At 45.1% G+C, this 23,443-nt stretch overlaps 5 protein-coding genes across 6 annotated transcripts; 4 read left to right on the top strand and 1 right to left on the bottom strand.

Annotated features, from left to right (window-relative positions):
* Positions 1 to 672: 672 nt before the first annotated feature.
* Positions 673 to 2,427, top strand: LOC109475766. Its single transcript, XM_019776526.1, has one exon. The coding sequence runs from the start codon at positions 673 to 675 to the stop codon at positions 2,002 to 2,004; it is 1,332 nt and encodes a 443-aa protein (XP_019632085.1). The 3' UTR covers positions 2,005 to 2,427.
* Positions 2,428 to 3,873: 1,446 nt separating this feature from the next.
* LOC109475791 (tripartite motif-containing protein 2-like) lies at positions 3,874 to 9,298 on the top strand. Its single transcript, XM_019776553.1, has 5 exons — positions 3,874 to 3,976; positions 5,360 to 6,825; positions 7,387 to 7,533; positions 7,971 to 8,049; positions 8,382 to 9,298. Exons 2-5 carry the CDS (start codon positions 5,458 to 5,460, stop codon positions 8,600 to 8,602), a joined length of 1,815 nt encoding a protein of 604 aa, XP_019632112.1. The 5' UTR covers positions 3,874 to 3,976; positions 5,360 to 5,457; the 3' UTR covers positions 8,603 to 9,298.
* A 1,858-nt stretch (positions 9,299 to 11,156) lies between these two features.
* On the top strand, positions 11,157 to 13,804 carry LOC109475768 (RING finger protein nhl-1-like). Its single transcript, XM_019776527.1, has 2 exons — positions 11,157 to 11,476; positions 11,806 to 13,804. Exons 1-2 carry the CDS (start codon positions 11,157 to 11,159, stop codon positions 13,802 to 13,804), a joined length of 2,319 nt encoding a protein of 772 aa, XP_019632086.1.
* A 567-nt stretch (positions 13,805 to 14,371) lies between these two features.
* LOC109475787 (RING finger protein nhl-1-like) lies at positions 14,372 to 19,213 on the top strand. 2 transcript variants are annotated; one of them, XM_019776546.1, is made up of 6 exons: positions 14,372 to 14,406; positions 15,179 to 15,514; positions 15,945 to 17,158; positions 17,362 to 17,531; positions 17,799 to 18,138; positions 18,556 to 19,213. In XM_019776546.1, exons 2-6 carry the CDS (start codon positions 15,189 to 15,191, stop codon positions 18,831 to 18,833), a joined length of 2,328 nt encoding a protein of 775 aa, XP_019632105.1. In that variant the 5' UTR covers positions 14,372 to 14,406; positions 15,179 to 15,188; the 3' UTR covers positions 18,834 to 19,213. The 2 variants fall into 2 exon arrangements, with proteins under 2 accessions (XP_019632105.1, XP_019632106.1); XM_019776547.1 differs by lacking the exon at positions 14,372 to 14,406 and having other exon boundaries at positions 15,130 to 15,514.
* A 1,533-nt stretch (positions 19,214 to 20,746) lies between these two features.
* On the bottom strand, positions 20,747 to 23,426 carry LOC109475800 (UPF0711 protein C18orf21 homolog). The gene is made up of 4 exons (XM_019776568.1): positions 23,233 to 23,426; positions 22,951 to 23,050; positions 22,444 to 22,513; positions 20,747 to 21,885 (listed from the first exon to the last, which is right to left on the bottom strand). The coding sequence occupies exons 1-4, from the start codon at positions 23,422 to 23,424 to the stop codon at positions 21,666 to 21,668; spliced, it is 582 nt and encodes a 193-aa protein (XP_019632127.1). The 5' UTR covers positions 23,425 to 23,426; the 3' UTR covers positions 20,747 to 21,665.
* Between the last annotated feature and the right edge of the window lie 17 nt (positions 23,427 to 23,443).

A 23,443-nucleotide genomic window follows, 5' to 3' on the forward strand; every position in this document is an offset into this window, starting at 1 on the left:
AACTAACAAGCCACCTGGGCCCGTCACACGGGGTTTATTATAGACCCGAAAGACTTGGCACCCGCCCAGAATACTAGTACTCGTACCTGCCCAGGGCGTCATGCGGTAGTGATGATGAGCTCACCTACATGGCCTTGCTGAGACAATACCTTGTGTCTCGTCAATGGGTACGTAGAATTTTTAGAAGGTAAAGGTGTACATGTGTCCATTTGTTGGGAACATCACTGCCGTATTGGCAGGAGTAGAAGAATGAATAAACTTTATTGCTCGACAATCGTACATGGTACGATGTATGGCAGTGAATCAAGAATACTACAAGGCTAATCTATACTACAATTATAACTACAAAATAGTATCGATAACAAAGAAATCTCATAAACGAATATCATACAAGGTGCATTGTGCACGTATACTTTTCTTGTGCATATAATATCTCTTTATACACACTTGTTTCCCGAATGTAACATCTTCAGGAAGTACAGAGACACGTGCAATTACATTTGAATGGCCCGTCACTATAATACTTTCTGACAAGGCCGAGCCTGAGCAGACGATATTGTGCTTTGTCCGTGACCGGTCGGTTACGCAATGCCGGGACAGCTCCGGAGAAAGAGCTGAAGACTTCTTTGTTTGAAACATCGGCTGTGAGACCAATGCAGAGCTGGCGTAAAGATGATAGGGTACGTAAGTAGGAAAATGAGTACGCTGACGTCGCCCCGTGTGTTGGCATCAAGTGGAGACTTATCCAGGCGCAACCGGCCTTGTCCGGATTTCTCCAGACGCAACGCCACAACACGACAAACTGTCGACTCGGTCGGTAGGATGAAAAAAGCTCCACCATCGAAGGGGAAATTAGACATTGTGGTCGCAGGAACTTTACTGGAAAATGAATTCATGTTGACAACAAAAAGCGCGCCAATGGCACCAGACACCACGACAATGGTCACGACGTCTACAACAACAATGGCAAACTCTGCAAGTGAAGCGTTATCCAGGAAAATAACGTGCAACGAGAAAATATCTCCGACAGAAATGCTCGAAGAAAAATCTACGCCCGTCTGTCATTTTGAGAAAACTACACCAAGAACACATACAGAAATATCAGTCCCAACAGAGGCGACAAGAGAATCAACAGATACATGTACACTGACGTCTTTGTCAACAGTAGTAGGGGCAGCGGTAACAACTACAGGGACGACAGAAAAGTCAGACACAGAGCTACCATGCCCACATAAAACGGACGATATAGACACAGAGTTGCCACGTCCACACAAAATAGACGTCGACGTCACCAAGGCAATACTGGAAGCAGCAGTGCCTGGCAGTTTGGTACAACACTTTATTCACGAGCACCTCGTCTGCAAAATACACATGGGGTTCTTCCACATTCTCGCCCATATACCAAGGACACTAACTTGTGGACACACGTTCTGTGAACCCTGTCTCCGTAACGTCGTGCTGGGGGAAGCCGTTATCGTTTGTCCCGTTTGCGGGAAGTTGACCGGCCTTCCCCCGGGAGGAGTGAACGGGCTACCCGAAGATTTCTACACCGCAAGTCTCTGTGTTCGTGTGATCGACTTACTGGAGGAAAACAGTGTAAAGCTTCAGGCGGACATTCCATGTATTGCAGCACAGTCTGAAAACGTGAGTTTTACGACTTTTAACGTCCCTGAAAACCCCGAGTGTGAGTACTCTAACTACGAGGTCGACTCGTTTGTTGTGATTGACGAAGTCCCGCCGGAACAGAACCCGTCCGACGGCCAGGCTGGCCCCGCCACCGGCGGAGACAACACGCCGTGGTTAACCACTATTGACGGGGTTCAGACAAACTCCGAGGCCAAACAACCGACCAGAACATCTACTAAACGGCGAAAACGTGGTCGAAAGAAGAGGTCCGGGTCTCTGGCGAGTCTTCTGGACAAATTCGTGGGAGATGTGGACGGGCATATGAAGATTGGGACGCAAAATCACGTCATCGACAGCTTCAACATGCCTTGGGTGTAGCCAGGAGGGTCTGTTGAAATTGGCGGGAACTTTTGATACACACATCGAATAGCAAAATAAATTACATAATCGATAATGCTATGTGACAGCACCTGAATGGTATACTTAAGAAAATATATCAAAGAATGTCGAGACGTTAGAAATTCCTCGAATGATTGTGACAGCACATTTTAATCCCATACTAGATACTACTCACTCCTGTATTAGGTAGATTGTAGTTATGTATCAGTAGATGCCATATTTTGAACCTTGTCAATTTGCTGTGTACTATTACTGTGTGTGCTGTGTACTTAAGTTGTATTTTTTCCTCATTGAATCAATGGCTAAAGTTCGGCCATATATTTATGCTCCCAAACAATATCAATCTACCTCAAAGTTCACTCAATAGTAATGGCAAAGAATGAAACATTCAAGGCTAACAAATTCGAGGACTACAAGCTTCTTATTTTATGTTGTATCGTGCAACAATGAAACGTACTTTTTATTATGCATATTATCATCTTATAAGAAATAAACGTTAGTGAATTCTTATATGTAATGCGGTAAGATCACTAATGAATAATTGTTTATACAAAATGATATGATTACATTTGTATTCATGTGATTTGTTAAGATTTTACTATTGTAGTATTCCAGGCACAGCATAGTATTATTAATTGGAAAAAAATGCCCCCCAATAACTGTCAATATTCCGCACTATTCATATTCATATTATTATTCTTATCAGTTATATACACAGGGTCTAAGATAGTTTTATCAAGAGCAATAGTAGTATATCATTCACCCTTAAATTTGATTGAACCTTATCGTCATTACGTTGATTTCCATATGCAAAATAAAAACTATGTTCATAATTTTCTGAGTTGTAGGTCGTTTCTTGTATCACATGCAGGGTGGTTGTTTGTCATGATATTAATTTTCAATTAGCAGTTTCTTTTAGTTGAAGAAATTTTTATCTTTTTGCCCAATCCTCGAAAAATAAATGTGAATAAAATAAAATAAAATAGAATAAATTTTTATCTTCACTATATATGATTGCAGCAATTAAAAGTATAAAAAAAGGCTCACAGGCATCCCAGATTCCTATGACATTATGTATGAAAGAATCTGTAGCACATGAGCAATCGGAGTCAAAAAATGTATCTACAATGTCACTGTAAAACACACGTAAACGATATATCATATTTAACGAGACAGCACGTCGATTTGATACATTATGCACTTAGAGATGTCACTCAAGCGTCAGGAGGAAATCGACCAAAGCGCCACCCAACAGTGTAGCTACTGACTGCATCACTGTGGACGTACGCGTATGATAGCCTCCACCAGACTCCTTTGCAGGCTGAATAAATAGTAGAAATCGGCTGCCGACAGGCAAGCTGGACCCTCTATGGCTGGCCAACTCCTCTGGCCAATGATGTTCCCCTTAGCCGATTTCTACTATTTATTCAGCCTGCAAAAGAGTCTGATGGAGACTAGCCTCCACCAGGCATTCCTACGGGATCCTACGGAGGTACAGATGCTAGAATTCGGCAAAAAAAGGGGAAGAATCAAGAAAGTCAGCCCAATGGAAGGTTAACTTCCCTATTTATCAACATATTTAGCTTCCTTCGCAGACTTGTGTGGCAGGGGCGGCGTTACTAGTTTGTCGGGGGAGCGTTGATACGTAATACACTATTTTTACTCGGACTATTATAAAGAAGAGGGAGGTTTGCTGCCAAGGGAGTTATGCACCGGAGGTAGTATACGCTACCAGCAAGATACTATGCCGATGACCCCTTGTTCTAACACAGAAAACAATAGACACGTTTGTTTCACACAAATGCACTCCTGAACTGAGGCTGTCTTTAGCTCGTCCATAAAAGGGCATGTCAACTTTGACCCGATTACAGTTGGAAAAACGTGGCCCCTTGGGATATTCAAGTAGACAGTCTCAAAACTCTGACAAGTGGTTCTCTGTTCCAATCACAAGGTGAGCTTTGCAGATCTTTTATTGTCGTTAGCTAACGGCTAACCGCGCCTTTATGGTGAAATGGACAGGTAGCATTTCAAAAACAGGCGAATTTTTACGGCATTCGCACCTTGTATTGTGCAAGTTGTGGCTGTCCTTTGAACGTTGACATCAATAGACCTTGTCGAGCAAGTTGTGTACATTGAAGTAAGGTGAACATTACGTCATTTCAGGTCATGACATGTGGATTCAATGATATGTTAAACCTTTTTTCTTTGTGCTTTAAATGTTGTTTTTTTTTAAACCTAAAAGTTTCGACACACATCTTTTCACTGTCGCTATCCAATGCTACACGATATACGGCATTTAAATACAATTCAACCAACAGTTGAAAACCAACAGTACTAGTAACCTCTGCAAAGAGCATGGGAGGGGGGTTAAAACCAACATAGAGGATCAGAAGTGGGTTTTGGAAAGTCTTTTAACTAAAGACGTTGTCTCAAATTCCCTCATGCTTCCCCCTTTCCCACAAGGAAACGTTTCCCCAAAAATAACATGACTCATAATCAAGGAAGTGCTGGTAGTAAGCAATGCGTGACAGTGCGTGACACGTGTATAGAAATGGCGGAGTCTTAGTGTATATATATATATATACCTTCCTTTGTACAGTGGCAAATACCATCATTTATCATTCGTAAAGGCACATATTTGTGAAATCAAAATGCGTAACATTTAGTGGACCAGTCTAATACTGTCTATGCAATAACCCTCGGCGGTCTCCTATAAACTATGTTTGTTTTCGTCGTGGTACTTTGACAGCATATATCTTGCAATCCCTTTGGGCAATTTTTCAAGGGCCAGTCGTGTATGGTCGTATTATTGAGTTCGTGCCAATGTTGTTTCAAGAACAATGTAGCCAATGAAAGGAGTGTTTACATTTGTGATACACAACCACCATCTTGTAACAAGACCCGCGATACGTAGACCGTATAAATAGCTCGGAGTAACCTCACTACAAATGTAAAGGGTTAGGACTTAGAACTAGGACAGACAAGCCAATAATTACCTGTTCTTATGACATGCATTCTTTAGTATGCGTTAAAACACCTGCTTATGCCTACAGTCGTAAAGCTGGCTTGTATCAGGTCATAATTCACACTGCCTACCTAAAAGTGCTTGAAGGCACACGAGATATCCACAAGAAACGGTTGAGACTTGAACTCGTATATGTACGTGCGAAATTCTTAAGCCATTTTAAGTTAAGGCAAACTAATCTGTGTACTTAGCTTAAAACTTCATCTGAAGACAGCGTTCATTGTGTGTGCCTGTCAAAAAAGCTCACGCATTCTGTTAATTCCCAGGGAAAACACTAACGGGGTTCGTCTTGTTGTTCAAACGGTTCAGGTTCACTTGATCGCCGACTTCCTCCCACCGAGGGGTCGCGTCACTTCCTCACTCCCACCACGGCCTCTCACAGCGACACACCTGGCCAAGGCGCGGCCATGGACACCACCAACTTAAACAAAATCCGCGAGGAACTCTTGTCCTGCGGAATCTGCCTTGAGACGTTCACGGATCCAAGAGTCTTACCCTGCCAGCACACCTTCTGTCAGAAGTGTATCAGTCAGATCAGCGCCGACAAGCGAATCTTTCGCTGCCCTACATGTCGGGAACAGGTCATACTTCCTAAAAATGGCGTCGAGGGATTCAAGAAGAATTTTGAGCTCGCCAGTTTCTGCGAGAAGCTAGTGGCTGTCAAGAAGCGTCCGCCGGTGGCTGAAAAGCCTCGTGCGGGTGACAAGTGCGGGACACACAAGAAAGAAGTCCGCCGCTTCTACTGCCAGCAGTGTAAGGTGGCCATTTGTAGCGAGTGCATTCTCGACATTCATCAGGGGCACTCTATATGCAGCGCAGCTCAAGCGGCAGGTGGCAGTCGAGACCGCATCGGCGGAAGTTTGAAGACGTGCAAAGAGAGGATCAAAATCCACGAGGACGTCGCTAGTGGCATCACTGACAACGAGAAGAAGCTGGAAGCCGAGAAGAAAGCGGTAGAGAGCACCATTCGGTCCTACCAACAACAATTGATCGACGATATCAACAAGACGGCGGCGGTTTTACTTCAAGAACTCGAGAGTCACTTCATGACGAAACAAATGCGTTTGATCGAGCAGAAAGACTCGGCACAGAGCACGCTTGATGAGGTGTCGAGCACCCGCGACTGGGCCGAGAAGAGGCTGAGCTTCACCGAACCGGAGGTCATCGGCATGGAGGACGCCATTTGCAAGAAGTTAGAGGTTGCCATAGCAATGCAGGAGTTGAGTGCCGACTACATTTCGCTGGAAATGGACTTCCAACCAGCCATCAGTCCCACTGGAAAGACCCTTCTAGGTCATCTGAAGGAAAAGGGCTCCGAAAACGGTCGAAAGGATAGCCTAAAGCGCGCGACTCCAACACCAACCCCGGTCATGAGAGGTATCAACCCCAACCAACCGGTGCCAGGCCTGGTCTTCTTCGGACACGAGGGTTCGGGAGAGGGCCAACTAACGGAACCCAGAGGAATGACAGTCACGCCCGAGGGCCGTATCTTCGTCATGGACGGCTGTAGTGACATCGAGGAGGGAGAGATTAAAGAGTACGACAGCGCGGGCCAGTTCGTGGGGAAGTCGTTCCAGCCGCACTACTTCCAACTGGCGGCGGACGGCGGCGGGCGCCTGTTCTGCACCAGGCCGCAGCAGGAGACCGTGGACGTGCTGGACAAGCTCGGCACCTGCGTGCAGACCTTCGGGAAGGGGCAGCTGTCCTACCCGCTGGGCATCGCCATCCATCCGGTGGGAGGGCAGATTCTGGTCACGGACACGCAGAGGTGTAAGGTGGGTTCCTTTATTTGTTTATACATGCACAGTAGAAACAGGGGGGGGGGGGCAGGTGGAAGCCACCTTTGTTTGATATAGTTACATGAGGTCTGACTGCTACTATATACTAGTAGTTACTTCCCCAAAACACCAAACCAAGCCGATTCTATATGTACTAAGAAATAGCAATAAATGTCAATATCAGAGAGATTTCCTCATCCAGAATATTTTTTTATTGCCGCCCTGAAATTGCATTGAATGCTTTAATCTTAGCCTAAAAATGGAGGTACAGGAAATGTTGTCTTGCCTGTATCTGTAGGTCCGTGAATAGTTTCATCAGGTTGGTAATAGACTCTTTTTACACAACCTAGTCTTTTATTCAGCCGACGTTTCGGTGACCGTCTGTCATCTTCCTCGGGGCAATTCTGCATCTATAGCAGCGACACCTGTGCTGCTGTGCAATGTGAACCAGTCAGAATTGCCCTGAGGAAGGTGACAGACGGTCACCGAAACGTCGGCTGAATAAAAGACTTGGTTGTGTAAAAAGAGTCTCTTTACTCTCTGTATCTGTATGTGTAGGTGTTTATCTACCAGCCTGACGGGATGCTGATACGGCATTTCGGCAGCAGCGGGCGCGGAGACCATGAGCTGACCTACCCCATGGGAGTAGCCGTGGACTCCGCATGGAACATCTACGTGTCTGACCACGACTGTCACTGTATCAAGGTACGTACAGTATACGGTAGCCTGGAATCCTGACTTGTGCTCTGGTCCGCTTCCAAAAGTCCATTTTCCTTTTTACTTCTCTTGCTGTATTATTTACTTGAAAATTCAATGAAAATTGAAATAAAAAATAAAGTCCGCTACCCAGGCGACGCACAACAAGACGGAGGGTTTCGTTATACTACTTTATTTACCAGTCTTCACCAGACAGGCGGCCTGAAATAATGAATTATAGTCGAAATTGGCCTAAAAAGGGGTAACGTTACTATTAATTGGCCAGAGGAATTCGACGGCCAATACTTTTATCTTAATATGGTCGAATAAACCTTTTAGACCGATGTCGACTATTCATTAAATTCTGAGTAAAGGTTTTTGCCCACGTGTAAATCGGGTTTAAGCTATTGTTTAAGCAATGGCAATTTTCCTTGTCGGAAATCCAGGTTTTCGCAATGATGGGAACGTTTCGACTGAAGATTGCCAAGAAGGGCAGCAAGGATGGGCAGCTGAAGAATCCTAAAGGTGAGGTGATAGCACTAAATACTAGTAATGTGTAGGACAAATACGCGTGTTTTACAGTTGAAAAGCTTGCAAGAGGAAGTTGCTAACGTTTTTGTAGCTTTGAATAGGACGTGGATCCGTTTGAATGTATTTTAGGAACTGCAAAACTGATGCTAGAATCTTATACATTTATTACAACATCATGAGTGTGTACAATGTGGTGTCTAAAAAGATCGCATAGTATCTATAACATGTTCTCCTGGATGCGCTGATGATAATTTACATATAGTGACTCGTCTTGTTTCCGAAAGTTCCTTACGTTTGACGTTAGCATGACAATGTTACTCATCCAGGGATATGCGTGGACGCTGAGGGGAACATCATCGTGGCAGACAGCGGGAATGGACGGGTTTCCATGTTTGACTCACACGGCAAGTTTTCCCGCCACCTGCTGACCTCTGACCAGGGCCTCGGACACCCCAGTCAAGTGACCTTGATGCCCGAGGGCAGGTTGGCGGTCATGGACATGGAGACCTGCCGGGGGCTCATATTTAAGTACAAGTGTGACCAATGAAAGCGCTTGTTTCTTGTGTTTGCACTCACGTGACGTAGGTATCATTTGCTATGTCGAGGTATTAACCAACCAGTATGGCGACTATGTCATCACTTGTAATCACGTTTAGAAAGTGAAGCAACACATTCACTTCTTGGAGACTCCCCTGAGTGCCATAAAAGGCAATGAAATTTCTTTTTTACGCTTCTCTCGTTTGGATAATAGGGCCATGGCACTCGTATATAAACCATTTGAAGGACCGATTTAATTCTTTATTTACTAACACGAATAGCTATCATAGCTGTATGACACGTTAGATTGGTGTGTCAGTGGTGGAAAATGAATTTCATTCAGCCACATTACGCTGGAGTATATAGAGCATATATAGCATCAATATATTTATAGTACATTTCATGGAACTCATCAACATTACTGTATGTACCGGTGGAGGACTTTGGTTTACAAGGATCCTGGTACAAAGCTTTATAATACGATCTCACTATTGTTGTAACTTGTAACAATATCTAATATGTATGTCACAACTACCTTACGTTTGGGACCGCATTGTTAGCAGTAACACCTAGCGTCAGTGCGCATTGAACCAGTCATAATTGCCCTGATGAAGATGACAGACGGTCTTCCGGCTCTTGTAAACAAGCGGTAACCGTTGTGAATAAAGAACTTTACTATTCAATGACAATGGCGATCTCGCTCTTCGTAATGAGATACGATTTGCTTTCAAACATGCTTTTCTTTAATATTAAGATAACAACTGATGAAGACTTTCCTCATTAAATATTAACTGTTCGCTTAACTGGTGTTGAAATCTTAGGGATCCTGTTTCATACGCAAATGATAGTTTGAGTAGAAGCATAGAGTAACAAGTACATGGTGTAAATAGGGACCTCTGACCTCTCCACTGTATTTTAAGTATGTGATTCAAGCTAGCCTTAATTGTTGTACATATAAGCAAGTAGGCCTACGGGCAGATTATGTTAAGATTGTTATTGTTATGCTGTTATTTAAGCGGATGTTGTTGTAAATACATGTTGTAATTGTCGCTATTAAGTTAACTTGTAATCGATTATATTTCATGTTTTAAATGTAATATTAAAGGACTCCAGGAAGATTAGTAAACAAACATTGCATTACTAATGGAGATTCCTAATAAACATAAACAAAGCCGCTAGGGACATTTCCCCATCAGTGTGCACCCACGAAAACCCTATCAGTGTTCACCCACGTACAAAAGTCAACGAAATTAATGACCTGTTCCACAACTCCCTCAAGATAGGGGTGCTTTCTGATAAGATAAGGCATTACCTATAAAAACTGCCATGCTCCGGTGTAAAAAAAAACAACGTGCATAATCTCGCGCATACTAGCACACGACATGCCAAACTACACCGTATCAATACAAATCTCCAAGCAGCTCCCTCTCGGTGGCAAAAAGACAGTACCAAATTGGCCAGGTAGTATCCATTAGCCAGAGAAGGTCTGCAGCCACCGACGGGTTGGTGGGGGTAGCGACATAAAAACGGCCATATATAAAAGGTAACGATCATTCCCCCACAACCTCTGCTTGGAGAGTAATCAATACAGCCAAGGGATCGTGAGTTAAAACTGAGAACAGTGTACAGGACAAACTGACTACAATACTCCGTCACTAAGCTCTTTCAAGGAGTAATAACTAAGAATATATGACATAAACTGTTGCCGCTTGGTTTGGCTAACGTTCATGGATGAGACAGTGTGTCCATCTATGCATTTGTCTTTTTGAAAACGGGAGGGGACGGGGTGTATCAGAGTGGGCCCAGGCATGATTTTCGTTGGCGGATTCGCGCCCATACACATCAATAACGATCAATTTCACACTGTTGTAAGTTCAGAGGTTAGAGTTGTGAACTTGCGGGACACAACCAGTGAGACGACTCTCCCCTGCTCACACCCAGACTGAGTCATCCTCTGATCGCACCCAAAATCAAGCCGATCCCTGCCGCCATACCGACAACAGGTAAAGAACTTTATAATACCTTTACTTAGTTTTTACCTCAGCGTTAATCCTTCTTTCAACTTTCCGTACATTCGTAACTTATTGCTACTACAGGGTTATGTGTTTTGAAGTCGTAAAGGGCTGTTCTTGAGTTTTTTTAGACACGTGCGGACGTTGGGTTGCATCGTAGATATGATACCTGACGAACGTGAAGGAATGCCAGATATGTATATATATAATGCATTGAATGTGAAACAATCGTTCCGTTCGTTGGCTGTTCTTTAAGTATTTACATTTATTAAGTCTCGTTATGTATGCTTTGTAGTTAACGTCGCACGGGTCTTTGGAAATACATGTACCACCCGCCGAAGATTTTAGTCGGGAGGTGGATTGGAAATTTCTTTCTTGGGTGTTGTCCAATCCCACACAGTAGACTTTGTTGAATTGGGGAACACAACGGGCCGTGATTTCCAGGTGAAAGGCACTTGGTGATTCTTATCATAGAGTAGAAGCGCCATGATGCGGCTATAGCTGACACTGCACTTCTACAAACTGTGCTTGTGCCTTGTTAGATTCTGAGCTATGGAGCAGGACATACGACTTCAGATCAAGACCGACCTGCTCACCTGTCCTCTGTGCAGACGTCCTTACGTCAAGCCGCGCACCTTGCCGTGCCACCACACCTTCTGCGAGACGTGCGTCGCCAGGTGTGCCGGGAACTACCTGACGTTCCCCTGCCCGTCCTGCCGCCGTGACGCCGCCGTCCCCGTCAGCGGGGTGCCCGGCTTTCCCGAGGACGTGTTCCTCAGCAGACTGTCCTTCAAGATCAGGACCATAGAGGAGCCTTACGTCACGCCGTTCGTCATCAACGAATGTCTGACTCACCAGAGGCAAGCCATAAGGTTCGGGTCGATATGGACCTTTTTCATATATTTTCATTACTTTTTGCACTCAAGTGACTATGACGTAAGTACTGTCCGCCATGTTTGATGGTTAAACCTGAATGCTGCATGGTAAGTTTGAATTTCCTGAAGTTATTACATTATATTACGATTACAATACCTCCGTGAAGGTTTTGTTTTCGATGTGCATATATGTTTGTCTCTTTCTTTCTTTCTTTCTTTGCTGTGTTGTTATTTAAATACAGTAATTAAGGGGGGGTGCTGTACTCGCAGACTGACAGGAGCAAGGATAGGTTGGATACAAATGTGCCCAACTTCTGTCTCCACAGGTTTTACTGCCAGACGTGTGAGAAGCCGCTGTGCCGGGAGTGTCCCAGGGGGAACCACAACTCCCACAAGGTGTGTCACATAGAAGAGCAGATAGAGAGGATGAAGGAACGAGTCGGCACCGCCCTGTCCGACCAGCGGCAGAGGTCTGCTACAGCCGTCACCAGTCTACAGGCGGTCAGAGACTCCATCACCGAGATCCTGCCGCAGAAACAAGCCATGGAACGTCACATCGAAGCGCTGGTGCACGAACGGGTACAGGCCGTCTTTTTGGAGGGAGAGGCGCTGCAAAAAGAACTGGACTCACTCTGCGATAGTCACCTATCTGACATGACCGAGAAAAAGAAGGACTTGGAAAGCACGGTGGAAACTCTGCTGACGTTTGACGTTGAAGCGGAGAGAGAGCTGGCTCGAGGCGGGTTGGTGGACGTCAACCGGCACGGAGAAATATCAGAGAAGCTTAAAATAATGTACGAGACCATGAACAGGCCTCTCAAGAAAACTCAGGGGCTTCAGGCGACTTTCGTACCCATAACTATCGCTTCGGATCGGTTGGTGGGATACTTTGAAGGAGGAGGGCGACCAGTTCACGGAATAAACCGCCCTAAAATCACAACGCAGTCTGCAAGAGTTGTTTCACATATGAAAGAACAAACGTTTCAGTTTGGGTCCTTTTCTCAGAACGGCCACGATACAGGGTCTTCAGTGAAGGATGACTGGGAAAAGGTAGAACTTCGCACCAAAGCTGGTAGTCAACACGCGGGTGGAATAAGGGCGGGGACTTTCGGAGGTGTCACAAACCGCCCAGCCTCGGCGAGGTACAGTGACGAGAAGGCAGCGGAAGGCTCCTGGGCTCCCGACCACAGATTTAATAGGTTCTCCCTTCGTGAAACACAAAGTGAGAATGCAAAGTCTGTGCCCTACATGAGAAGGCAAGTGAGTGAGCCTGTCAGCCCTGCACACCAATCGTACACAACGAGAGGACATACACAGCAATCAGAGCCAGCTCAAAGGTCTACACAGCAATCTGGACCAGCTATAAGGTCTACACAACCATACGTAGATACCAGGACTGCACAGCAGTCAGATACAGTTACAATGCCTACACAGCAATCCAGGGCAGCTACCAGGCCTACCCAGCAATCAACGACAGCTCACGGATCTACACAGCAACCAGAAACAGCCACCAACCTTACATCGCTGACAGGGGCATCTGCCAGCAACCAGACAAGTATGAGAAGGCAGATGAGTGAACCTGCCAGGTCTACAGTGCAACCATACATAACAAATGGAGCTACACAGGAATCAAACATAGCTCCCTTACAGCAATCAGAGAGAGCTGATTGGCCCACACAAGTATCGGGGACAGCTCACGGGCCCACACAACAATCAGAGACAGCTCACAGACTCACAGAACAATCGGAAACAGCTCACAGGCCCTCACAACAATCAGAAACAGTTCACGGGCCCACACAACAATCGGAGACAGCTCACAGGCCCACACAACAATCGGAGACAGTTCACGGTCCCACTGAACAATCGGAGACAGCTCATAGGCCCACACAGCCATCAGAGACAGCTCACAGGCACACACAACAATCGGGAACAGCTCACAGGCCCACAGAACAATCGGAGACAGCTCACAGGCACACACAACAATCGGGAACAGCCCACAGGCCCTCACAACAGTCGGAGATAGCTCACAGGCTCACACAGCAATCAGAGATAGCCCACAGGCCCACACAGCAATCAGGGACAGCCCACAGGCCCACACAGCAATCAGACATAGCTTTCAGATCTACAGAACCGTTAGAGACCGCAAGGGTACACACACATAAATCAGCTGACATAGCTCACGGAAGGCCTGCACAGCAATCCGACGATGGCTCCGATCAGAACTTTGTTCGGTGGAAAACAATTCGCATCACCTCTAAGGAAAAAGTGTCCAAAGTTCTGGAGTTCCCATCTGACGAAGATTCATCTGAGGAGATTTTTCTGTAACTTCTAATTTTCTGCCAACGTTTTGATAGTCCTTCTACGTATACCACCTTACTCGGGGCAATACCTATCGGCTTTACTTCCACTGATAGCGTATATATATGCTACGAGCTACGCAATCGTACACATAGAATCCAAATAAATATGACTTCATAAAAATGGCGCTGGAAAGATAAAACATGTTTACGAGCAAATCTATTTTGGATTATATATAACTTGAATTGTACATGTTAATAAAAGAGAAGCCAAGGACACCAGTCTAAATTACGTTTTTTTTTAAATTATTTTATATTTTGATACATGATTTCTTTAATATAAACTGTTTATAGATAGATACTCGTGAGTCGTACCTGTAATTCCCTGGGTGAACGCTCGCACTGACAACACGTCAGCTAGTATTTACTATAACAAGGACACGCCCGTCATAATTGCTGAAAGCTAGGGTGACACCCTGTTTTTAAGGTCAGGGGTCAGAAGTGTGCCCTGGCGTCAAGGATAGAACCAGTGGGGCAAGTTTTCCAGCTCAGTTGGTCCCACACCCAGGTTGTGTCAGCTTCCGGTCCCACCCTTCAACCCTTACCCTCCCCACCTGCATATATCATCAGGTACACACAACTCACTTTCTACTTACTCTTTACCTTATAACGATATTCTTACGATCAAAAGTGTGTATGTATCTGAGTTGTTGGTACCTTGTGAATGTGTATATTCTTAGTCTCTACCAGACTAACTACGCTGGCTATATAGAGAATATTTGCCAGGGGAGTTTGGCCGCCTTGTGGTTTGACTGGGAAAGAAACAACCTTCCGCGGCCGGACTCCCCTGACCAATTTCACTCTCCTTTTTGCTGAATTCTACGATTCGTATTCCAGTAGAAAGGCCTGGTGGAGGCTAGTATTTTCTAGTCATAAGGCGCTATTCGTGTGTTTTATAGATACTTGTATACGGGCGTTGACTCAATCCATTACGTTATATCACAACTATCTAAAGAACGTCACGGTATGTACCAGTTGAATGTAAAGAAATCCCTCTATTTGTTTGGTTTTGCTTACAGTGTTCGTATGTTTCTATAGACTATTTTACATAGGCTGTAGTTTTTTGTCCCAGGGCATTTAGCGGGGTATGGTTTTAAGGGTTGAGAGTATGTGTGGTTGCGAAGGTAAAGGTATTCAAAGTGTCACTCTTATATGGATAACCTGTCAACGTGGATATAAATTTCCCTTGGTTTTACCAAGGACATTACACTGTAATGTCCTTGGTATTTCATAATGCACATCACAAAGGGGAATGACTGTGTTATAGGCAAAAAGCGACTCAATGCGGCTATTGTAGACACTGCACTATCGCGAACCATCATTGTGCCCTGTTTGTAAATAGGTGAGGAACAATGGACCCCTGCCAGGACATACGACTTCAGATCCAGACCGACCTGCTCACCTGTCCTCTGTGCAGACGTCCTTACGTCAAGCCGCGCACCTTGCCGTGCCACCACACCTTCTGCGAGACGTGCGTCGCCAGGTGTGCCGGGAACTACCTGACGTTCCCCTGCCCGTCCTGCCGTCGTGACGCCGCCGTCCCCGTCAGCGGGGTGCCCGGCTTTCCCGAGGACGTGTTCCTCAGCAGACTGTCCTTCAAGATCAGGACCATAGAGGAGCCTTACGTCACGCCCTTCGTCATCAACGAATGTCTGACTCACCAGAGACAAGCCATAAGGTTCGGGTCAATACTTGTGTATATCAGTCTGTAGTTCTTTGAATAAAGTAGAACCACCAAGGAAGTGAGGGGGAAATTCTGTAACCGCAGACTGACAGGAGCTACGATAGATCTTTGCCTCCACATAGGTTCTGTTGCTAGACGTGTGATATTTTACACCTTCTTATAGTATAAACAAAACTGTAGGTGTTTATGCACTCACGTGACGATGACGTAAGTACTGCCCGCCATGTTGAATGGCTAAACCTGAATGCTGCAAGGTAAATTTTAATTTCTATACGTAATTACCTTAACATAAATATGGAAGGTGTGCCCGTATGCATTGTCTTGTGCTATGTTTTGTTCTGAAGCTTTTAAGAGTATATCAAAAGAAGAAGGCAGAAGTATTTCTTAGGGCAACAGAGTACAACATTTGAAGGTGTCTCCACAGGTTTTACTGCCAGACGTGTGAGAAGCCGCTGTGCCGGGAGTGTCCCAGGGGGAACCACAACTCCCACAAGGTGTGTCACATAGAGGAGCAGATAGAGAGGATGAAGGAACGAGTCGGCACCGCCCTGTCCGACCAGCGGCAGAGGTCTGCTACAGCCGTCACCAGTCTACAGGTGGTCAGAGACTCCATCACCGAGATCCTGCCGCAGAAACAAGCCATGGAACGTCACATCGAAGCGCTGGTGCACGAACGAATACAAGCTATCCAACTAGAAGGAGAGACACTTCAGGAAGAGCTAGACTCGCTGTACGATGGGCATCTTTCTGAGCTGACTGAGAGGAAGAAGGACTTGGAAAGCACGGTGGAAACTCTGCTGACGTTTGACGTTGAAGCGGAGAGAGAGCTGGCTCGAGGCGGGCTGGTGGACGTCAACCGGCACGGAGAGATATTAGAGAAGCTGAAAATAATGTACGAGACCATGAACAGACCTCTAAAAAATCCACCGGGATTTGAGGCAACGTTCGTACCAGTGGACATTGGCTCAGACCCTCTTGTAGGATTCTTTGATGAAAAAGGCGATGGACTAAGTGACGGAATAGACAGCCCTGAGATCACAACGCAGTCGTCCGAAGATGTCTCCCATGTAGAAGAACATACCTTTAAGTTTGAGTCCGTTTCTCCCGACGGCCAAGATGACAAAGATATTCGGAACGGCCACGAAACTGCGTCTTCGCTGAAGGACGACTGGGAAAAGGTCGAACTTCGCAATGGGTCTAACCGGGACGGGTTAACCAGTCAAAATGCGGCGAGGAGAAGCACGAGTGACACGGGCGCAGCAGCCGTGGATAGCGGCGCAAAGTTTGGGTTATCAGACACAGGAGTCCAAAGGAAGGGATCAGGGCGATCCAACGATTCAAGACAATCTTCGGCGTCCAGCACAGGTAATTCTTCGGGGATTGAGGACACGAGAGCCCGCCCAGCCTCAGTTGGCTACAGCGGTGACAAACGCACGAGAGGATCGGTTCCCGACCACAGAGTTGATGAAACGCAGAGCGAGCGACTCAAGTCTGTGCCAAGTATGAGACGGCAACTGAGTGAACCTGCCAGGCCTACCCAGGGAACGGACACAGCGACGGGCCCCACTCTATCAAGGGCGACATCTAGCGGTCCTCCTACGCCTCTCAAAATGCCGAACACAATGACCAATATATCAGGTATATCGTCATATATCATTTATACTTCGTCCCCAAGGTAGAGAAGTACGGTTTAGAAAGTACATCGATCTAAGTTCATGGTTACAAATTACGCGGGTTTCGATAATACTTACAACTGGCAGTCATATTACGAGAAATACGTGAAAATATCACACCTTTGTTTAAAATATGATTATTGATTAGCAACTTTTGTGATTTTTCAGACGATAGGGTAAAACTCAACCAGCCGTATGGCGTGACAGTGTCACGTGACGGACTCATAGCTGTGGTGGACCAGAGAGGAGAACAGTCAAAGTTTGAATCCACGGTGGTTCATCTGTTTGACCAATCAGGAGCCTTCATCAGGAGCTTTGATGCTCCGGGCTGTCACCAGGTATGTACTTAGGTGATATTTGCGATGTTATTGCACTGGTGAAGATTTCCTGTTGTACTATTTTATTGAGTCGCTAGACGTCGCCTGCGACGATGCACTAGGAATTGATATGTGGACGGCGGTCTATACCGACGAAGCGTTATCAGCGTGGATTTAATACAAATTCTTTTTAAATATCCAGTTTGAAAATCCAGATTTGCGCCCGAAATTGCATTGGATGCCTTCACAGGACGATCTGATGACTGTTTCTCCTTTCCTCCTCTTCAGGTGGATGTAGACCTGGAAGGACGACTTCTCCTGACCAACTCGGTGCGGCGCCAAGTTGACGTGTTCGACACCAAAGGGACGCTACTCCAGAGCTTCGGCACGTTCACCTTCCCGATGGGCATTGCGGTGTCTCCGACAGACGGTACCACCTACGTCACGGACCCGCCGGGGGACAGGATCTGCGTCTACGGACCCGACATGGCGCTGCTTCGGAAAGTCGGCTCGCCGCACAGTCGGCTCGACGAACGCTTCCGATCGCCCTACTTCGTGTCTTCGGACGCCTCCGGGAGGATTCTCGTGTCCGATCTCAGCAACCACTGCGTCAAGGTCATGGATTCAGGTCGGTCGCTCGTCCCAATTTGCATAATCAGCGTGTCTTTGAAGAGGACGCTTGTACTATGTGAAATCACCCAATAAATTCAGCTAACGTAAACTAACAGACCTCAAGTCTACCTCTGACTACCGTGGTGTTCACATTGATAGAGATTTGGCTAAGACAAACTACTCAGTTTTGTGGTACCACCGCAAACTACGAAAATGTAAACAAATATGACTGACAGCTGTGTTTTCAACTTTTAAACATACGCATAATGCGTCATATTTCGACACAGCCACATCCCGAATGAATGCAAAGCAGTAGGGCTGATTCTACTTTATAATACTTTGTAAAGAAATTACCAGAAAATTTCATTTTTTTATCGTCCTAATGTTACATATTGCAGCTTTAAGGGAAACTTCGTGCCTTATTCCCCACCAGATTGCAAGCTGCAGCTGAAGCTCGGGACCCAGGGAAGCCGTGCCGGACAGCTCCAGTACCCGTGCGGCGTCGCCGTCGACCACAGAGGCAACTTCATCGTCGTCGATCACGGAAACAGCCGAGTGCTGGTGTTCGACTCTTCGGGAAACTTCGTGAAGACGATCATGACCCGAGAGCACGGATTGGTGAAGCCCGCCGATGTAGCGGTCCTACCGAACGGCAACATAGTGCTGACGGATATGAAAGGAGGCGTCGTATACATCTTGCACTCTTACTAAATGTGAATCCCCTAATAGTAAATTCCCCTGCTTTAGATACTTGAATAGGAAAGAGAAATTTATAGTCCTTACATCATTCGAAAAACCATCTCTAACAAATTATACAGCCTCCTACATTTATACAATTACCATGGAGCGAGAGGTAGTCAAAAGTACTACTAAGTATATTAGAAGTTTATATATTGATTGTTAAAGCGATATTTATGTAAGATTTTCGCTATTTTGAACACCGTTGCTTTACACATTTTCTGGCACTATAAGCCTACCATACCCTTATTGTCATCTTTGGGCATGTTTTGTTTATTTGTACCACTATGTTTGTACTAAGCACTATCATCATATCATTGTGTGGCTTTTCTTCTTGGTTGGTGTTCTTTTGCAGAATGTCTTTCAGTTCATGTCACAGGACTATTGACACGATATATATGAATTGTGTTGTTGTTTTTTGGGGTGCGATTGTCCGTTTCTTCGGAGAGGAAAACAATGTAGAATTACGTTCCCGCACAAGAAAAATGCACAAGCGTAAGCAATAAAAAAACGGTAATAATTGACCTGAAAAACTTCTCCCACGTGCATACCTCACTTCGTCCCTCTTCTCCCCGGTGGGACTCTAACCAAGACAAAACTGATGACACCTTCTTCTTATTCCCACCTCCTTTGAAGAAAGACTGATCTTGGTCTTAACACGACTTGAAATTTGCCGACACAAGCGTCGTTTCCAATGCCCAATCGTTTTATAAAGCAGTCAATTTTGATCCCCTGTGGCCAATAAATGAAGAAAAGTTGACAGAATGCGGCTCCGGATTTTTGGACTTGCTGGAGAAGCTTGACATTTGGATGTCGTCCCGGCTGGGAAACCCATTTCTAGGGATATTTTTGGATTACCGGCACGGTGCAAAATAACCCAGTCTTTTGTCATCGTGTCAGCTTCGTATTCTTCAAACGTCATGTTCCTGGCCGCCGCTTCAATAAAGGTTGTTTTCCGACGTTGGTAGCGTTAATAACAGGGTACTTTTTGATGTGATGAATGTAGCGCGGTGATTTCTATAGGCAAGGTGAAGGTTGTCTCCATGCCCATCGGGCCTAAAGATGGGTAGAGATTGATAGCGAAGCTTCGAGGATGATCACACACTACAGGTCCAAAGCTCTAGAGGAACGGCGGGGTCGGACTCTGTAAGCTTGTCTCTGAAGTTTTTACGGCTCCGGAAATAACTATAGCAATAGCGTTTATCAAGTACGCTATGCGTATCATCTTCTTGTTGTGATTATTCCTTTTTTGGCTACATGTAGTCTAAGAAAATAAGTCCGTCAAATGACGTTACGTATGTTCCATTGTGGCCGCTGTTTTCAATTGTGATTGCAAGACTTAAGAAGTACAACATAGGCTAGGAAAAGTAACTACAAAAGTAACATTTGCGCAAAAAAAAAAATTCACACGGAGTCTAGCTTATAACAAACTACTACACTGTTTATTCTTACTCACATGGTATAATGTAATCCAACACCAAAGGGTATCTGCTGCAGCACCAGTTACCATGGTGACAGACGTCTGGCCCAGGTCATCGACCTTATGTGTTCGGAGAAGAAGAAACAGAGAAAGAACAATCTTTTCCTTCTGCGAAGCTATACATAACTAACCTTCGCGCGCAAATCATGTGGAAAGTTTACAATGGTGCAAAGTTTGTAACTTTTATTTTAGACGCTTAACATCCGTTTTAATATGACGAGTGACCAAAGAAGCACGGATGTAATCTTCTTTTATCTAGTCCCAGCGTCTTTTACACTCAGTGTGGGGAACATAAGGCTCTCCAAACAGCGTGTTCCGGTTAGCGATTACGACCGAAGCATCGTTAACGGAACTCAGGCTATTTTGCAGTTATATTGGATTGCTCCATTACAAAGTGGTCTGGGAATCTTGAAACGGTTTACTTTATTGCTTTATCTACCATCACGACATTGTGTTCTCCATTCATTTACTGTCTTTATCAACTTGGGCACAATTTTATGACTGTTCTATTTGGTTTATTGCGAGATGTAACACGAACATAGCATTTCTTACGTCTTTGAAAGAACATACAACATACCCAGAATACTATCAAGGATTTATGGGCCACAAAGTGAGGGTAATGTATCTGTCACTCCGTGGTATATGTATTCAAACTTCATCCCGATTTCTCTAAACTTACAGACAAAGAAAAAACTATTCTTCTTATAACTACCGAAAAAACATAAATTTTTGAGGCTGTAATGGATATCTGTCCCTGAGGGAGAACTGGTAGTGCTTGCTGTTTTTGTTGTTTTTCGTGACCTGACCTACTAGGCAGCTGACAGCTGGTGTTATTTTCCTTGCAAAATAGAGAAAGACTTGTAGACTCCATGGTGAATGGGAAGAGGACACAGTCACCATCACACAAGGTCTAAATATTTAATGGAGGTCTGAGATTCATCCATTCATTCATTAATCCATTCATTCATTCATTCACTCATTCATTCATTTGGTCGGTGAGGGTCAGACAACATACAAGTACGTGTATATCAAAAAGATAAAAATTTACATCATTTAAAGTCCTAATAAATCTTCTATACACATATTTCTTACACATACATGGTCCCTAGCTTTGGTTAGGGATGTCCTTCTGGATCAGAAGGGACATAATGCCAGAGGCCCCATGTTTGAGGAGAGTCACACCTCGACCATGTTATTGAAAAGAGTCCTTCTCTGTGTGAGTGGTTCAAACTTACAGCCCAGTTTAACACAGCTTGTACTTACAGTACAAAACTGTTGTGTTACACCTAAAGCTTGTTTATCAGTTATGCAAAACAAACAAAATGTCATAAAGACTGGAGAAAGTCGGAGAGGGAAGTACTGGTGTCCCCCAAGGACTGCTGGGATAGCATGTGTCTCAGCTGGGCGTGTCTCTGTTTCTGCTGCTTGCCTTTCCTGCCTGAAGAGCCGGGACTAGAACCCGGGACCCTCAGACCTGATCCAGGAGTGCCAGGACTCGAACCCACAACCTTTGTACTCGAGTCTGGGGTGCTCAGAAATGCAGAACTATAGGAAAAAAAGAAGGGAATCTTAGTTTAAGCTGAAGAAACCTTTGGTGCCTTGAATAGAGGTTTCTCATACCTCTACTCTACTCTCTACTTCTACTCCCTATGACTAAATAAGACAAACAGCCAGGTTACACCAAATATGGCACAAAGGTAGGTGGGTAATACCAAATATGGAAGACAGGCAGGTAGGTCACACCAAATATGGAAGACAGGCAGGTAGGTAATTCCAAATATGGTACAAAGACTAGCCTGAGGGAAGTCCCTAAGGGAAGCAAGTGTGGGAGCCCCGGCATACAAGTAGGATGGTAAGGGAAGCGAGTGTGGGAGCCCCGGCATACAAGTAGGATGGTACCCAGGCTAACAAAGACAGGCAGGTCGTACCAAATATGGAAGACAGATAGGTAGGTAACACCAAATATGGCACAAAGACAGGCAGGTCACACCAAATATGGAAGACAGGAAAGTGGGTAACACCAAATATAGCACAAAGAAAGGCAGGTCACACCAAATATGGCTTGTGAGGATAGAAAGTAAGAAAGCCTGGTGTCTGCCTCACCTGCTGGTGTGAGGAGTTGAAACAAGCCTTCGGGTTGCCTTGGCAATTCTCCTGGAGACCACAGGAGTTCCTGTAACATTAGAAAGACCAGGAAGCGATATTTTTGTTGACATCATTTATGTTGTAGTTTTCTAACTGTGGAATCTACCAACACAGATGAGCTTTCATTCAAGTGTTATAAACGTTGTACCAAAAGCTGGCAATGCTGCCTTGTAACTGTAATGTAAGAAAAGTAACCTGGTTACCAAACTGAGTCTATTATGTCCTCTCTGCAGGAGAGGACAAAAAAAGACTCAGTTTAGTTCAGTTGATCCTCCTCAGAGGTGCCATACATGACATCCTTCCAGATGTCTCCGTCAAGCATGGTGACTGACAGTTTCCCATCACTCAAACCCACTTCATCCTTAAACACTTTCTTAAGTGTCAGAAAAAGAGACTTGGCAGCTGAAATAGGTTTGGTAACCAGGGTTACAAATTGGGGCCAACCTTGACATCCACTGTTCTCACCTGCTGGACTTCCATGTGACGTTGATGTTGCCATGACAACGTGTTTCCTGGTGGCTGCAGGGATGACCGCCTTTCCCTGACAGACTGAACATTGAACAACCTGAAACCCCAGAAAAGCACTGTAAATTCAGTTATTTTTGCAGGGACTTCATTTTTCAGTAGAAGGGAAAGACATTTTTGTGGTACATGTATTTTAAGTACAGCATGGACTAAAACTCTACTGTAGTACTTTTTTTGATGCTGACTTCTGAGTGTATTTGTTTAGTTCATAAGGTATCTTACCAAGTGGTTTTTCCTTTCTTGAAATTTCTTTAGTAGCTTGACCTCCGATGCCGATGCCATTTGACCCTTGCTGACCTTTGACATGACACGTCGGGTAGCTGAGGTCATCTTCCTCTTAGGGCGTAATCTCACTGTGTGGTTGCCAGGCAACAGCAAGTTACCACATGATTGACAGGTCATGTGATCTGGCATGTCTAAAACGTGAACAGAT

This window comes from Branchiostoma belcheri, unplaced genomic scaffold (genome assembly GCF_001625305.1).
Source record: "Branchiostoma belcheri isolate BF01 breed outbred unplaced genomic scaffold, Haploidv18h27 scaffold35, whole genome shotgun sequence".
In the NCBI taxonomy this organism is placed as follows: Eukaryota; Metazoa; Chordata; class Leptocardii; order Amphioxiformes; family Branchiostomatidae; genus Branchiostoma; species Branchiostoma belcheri.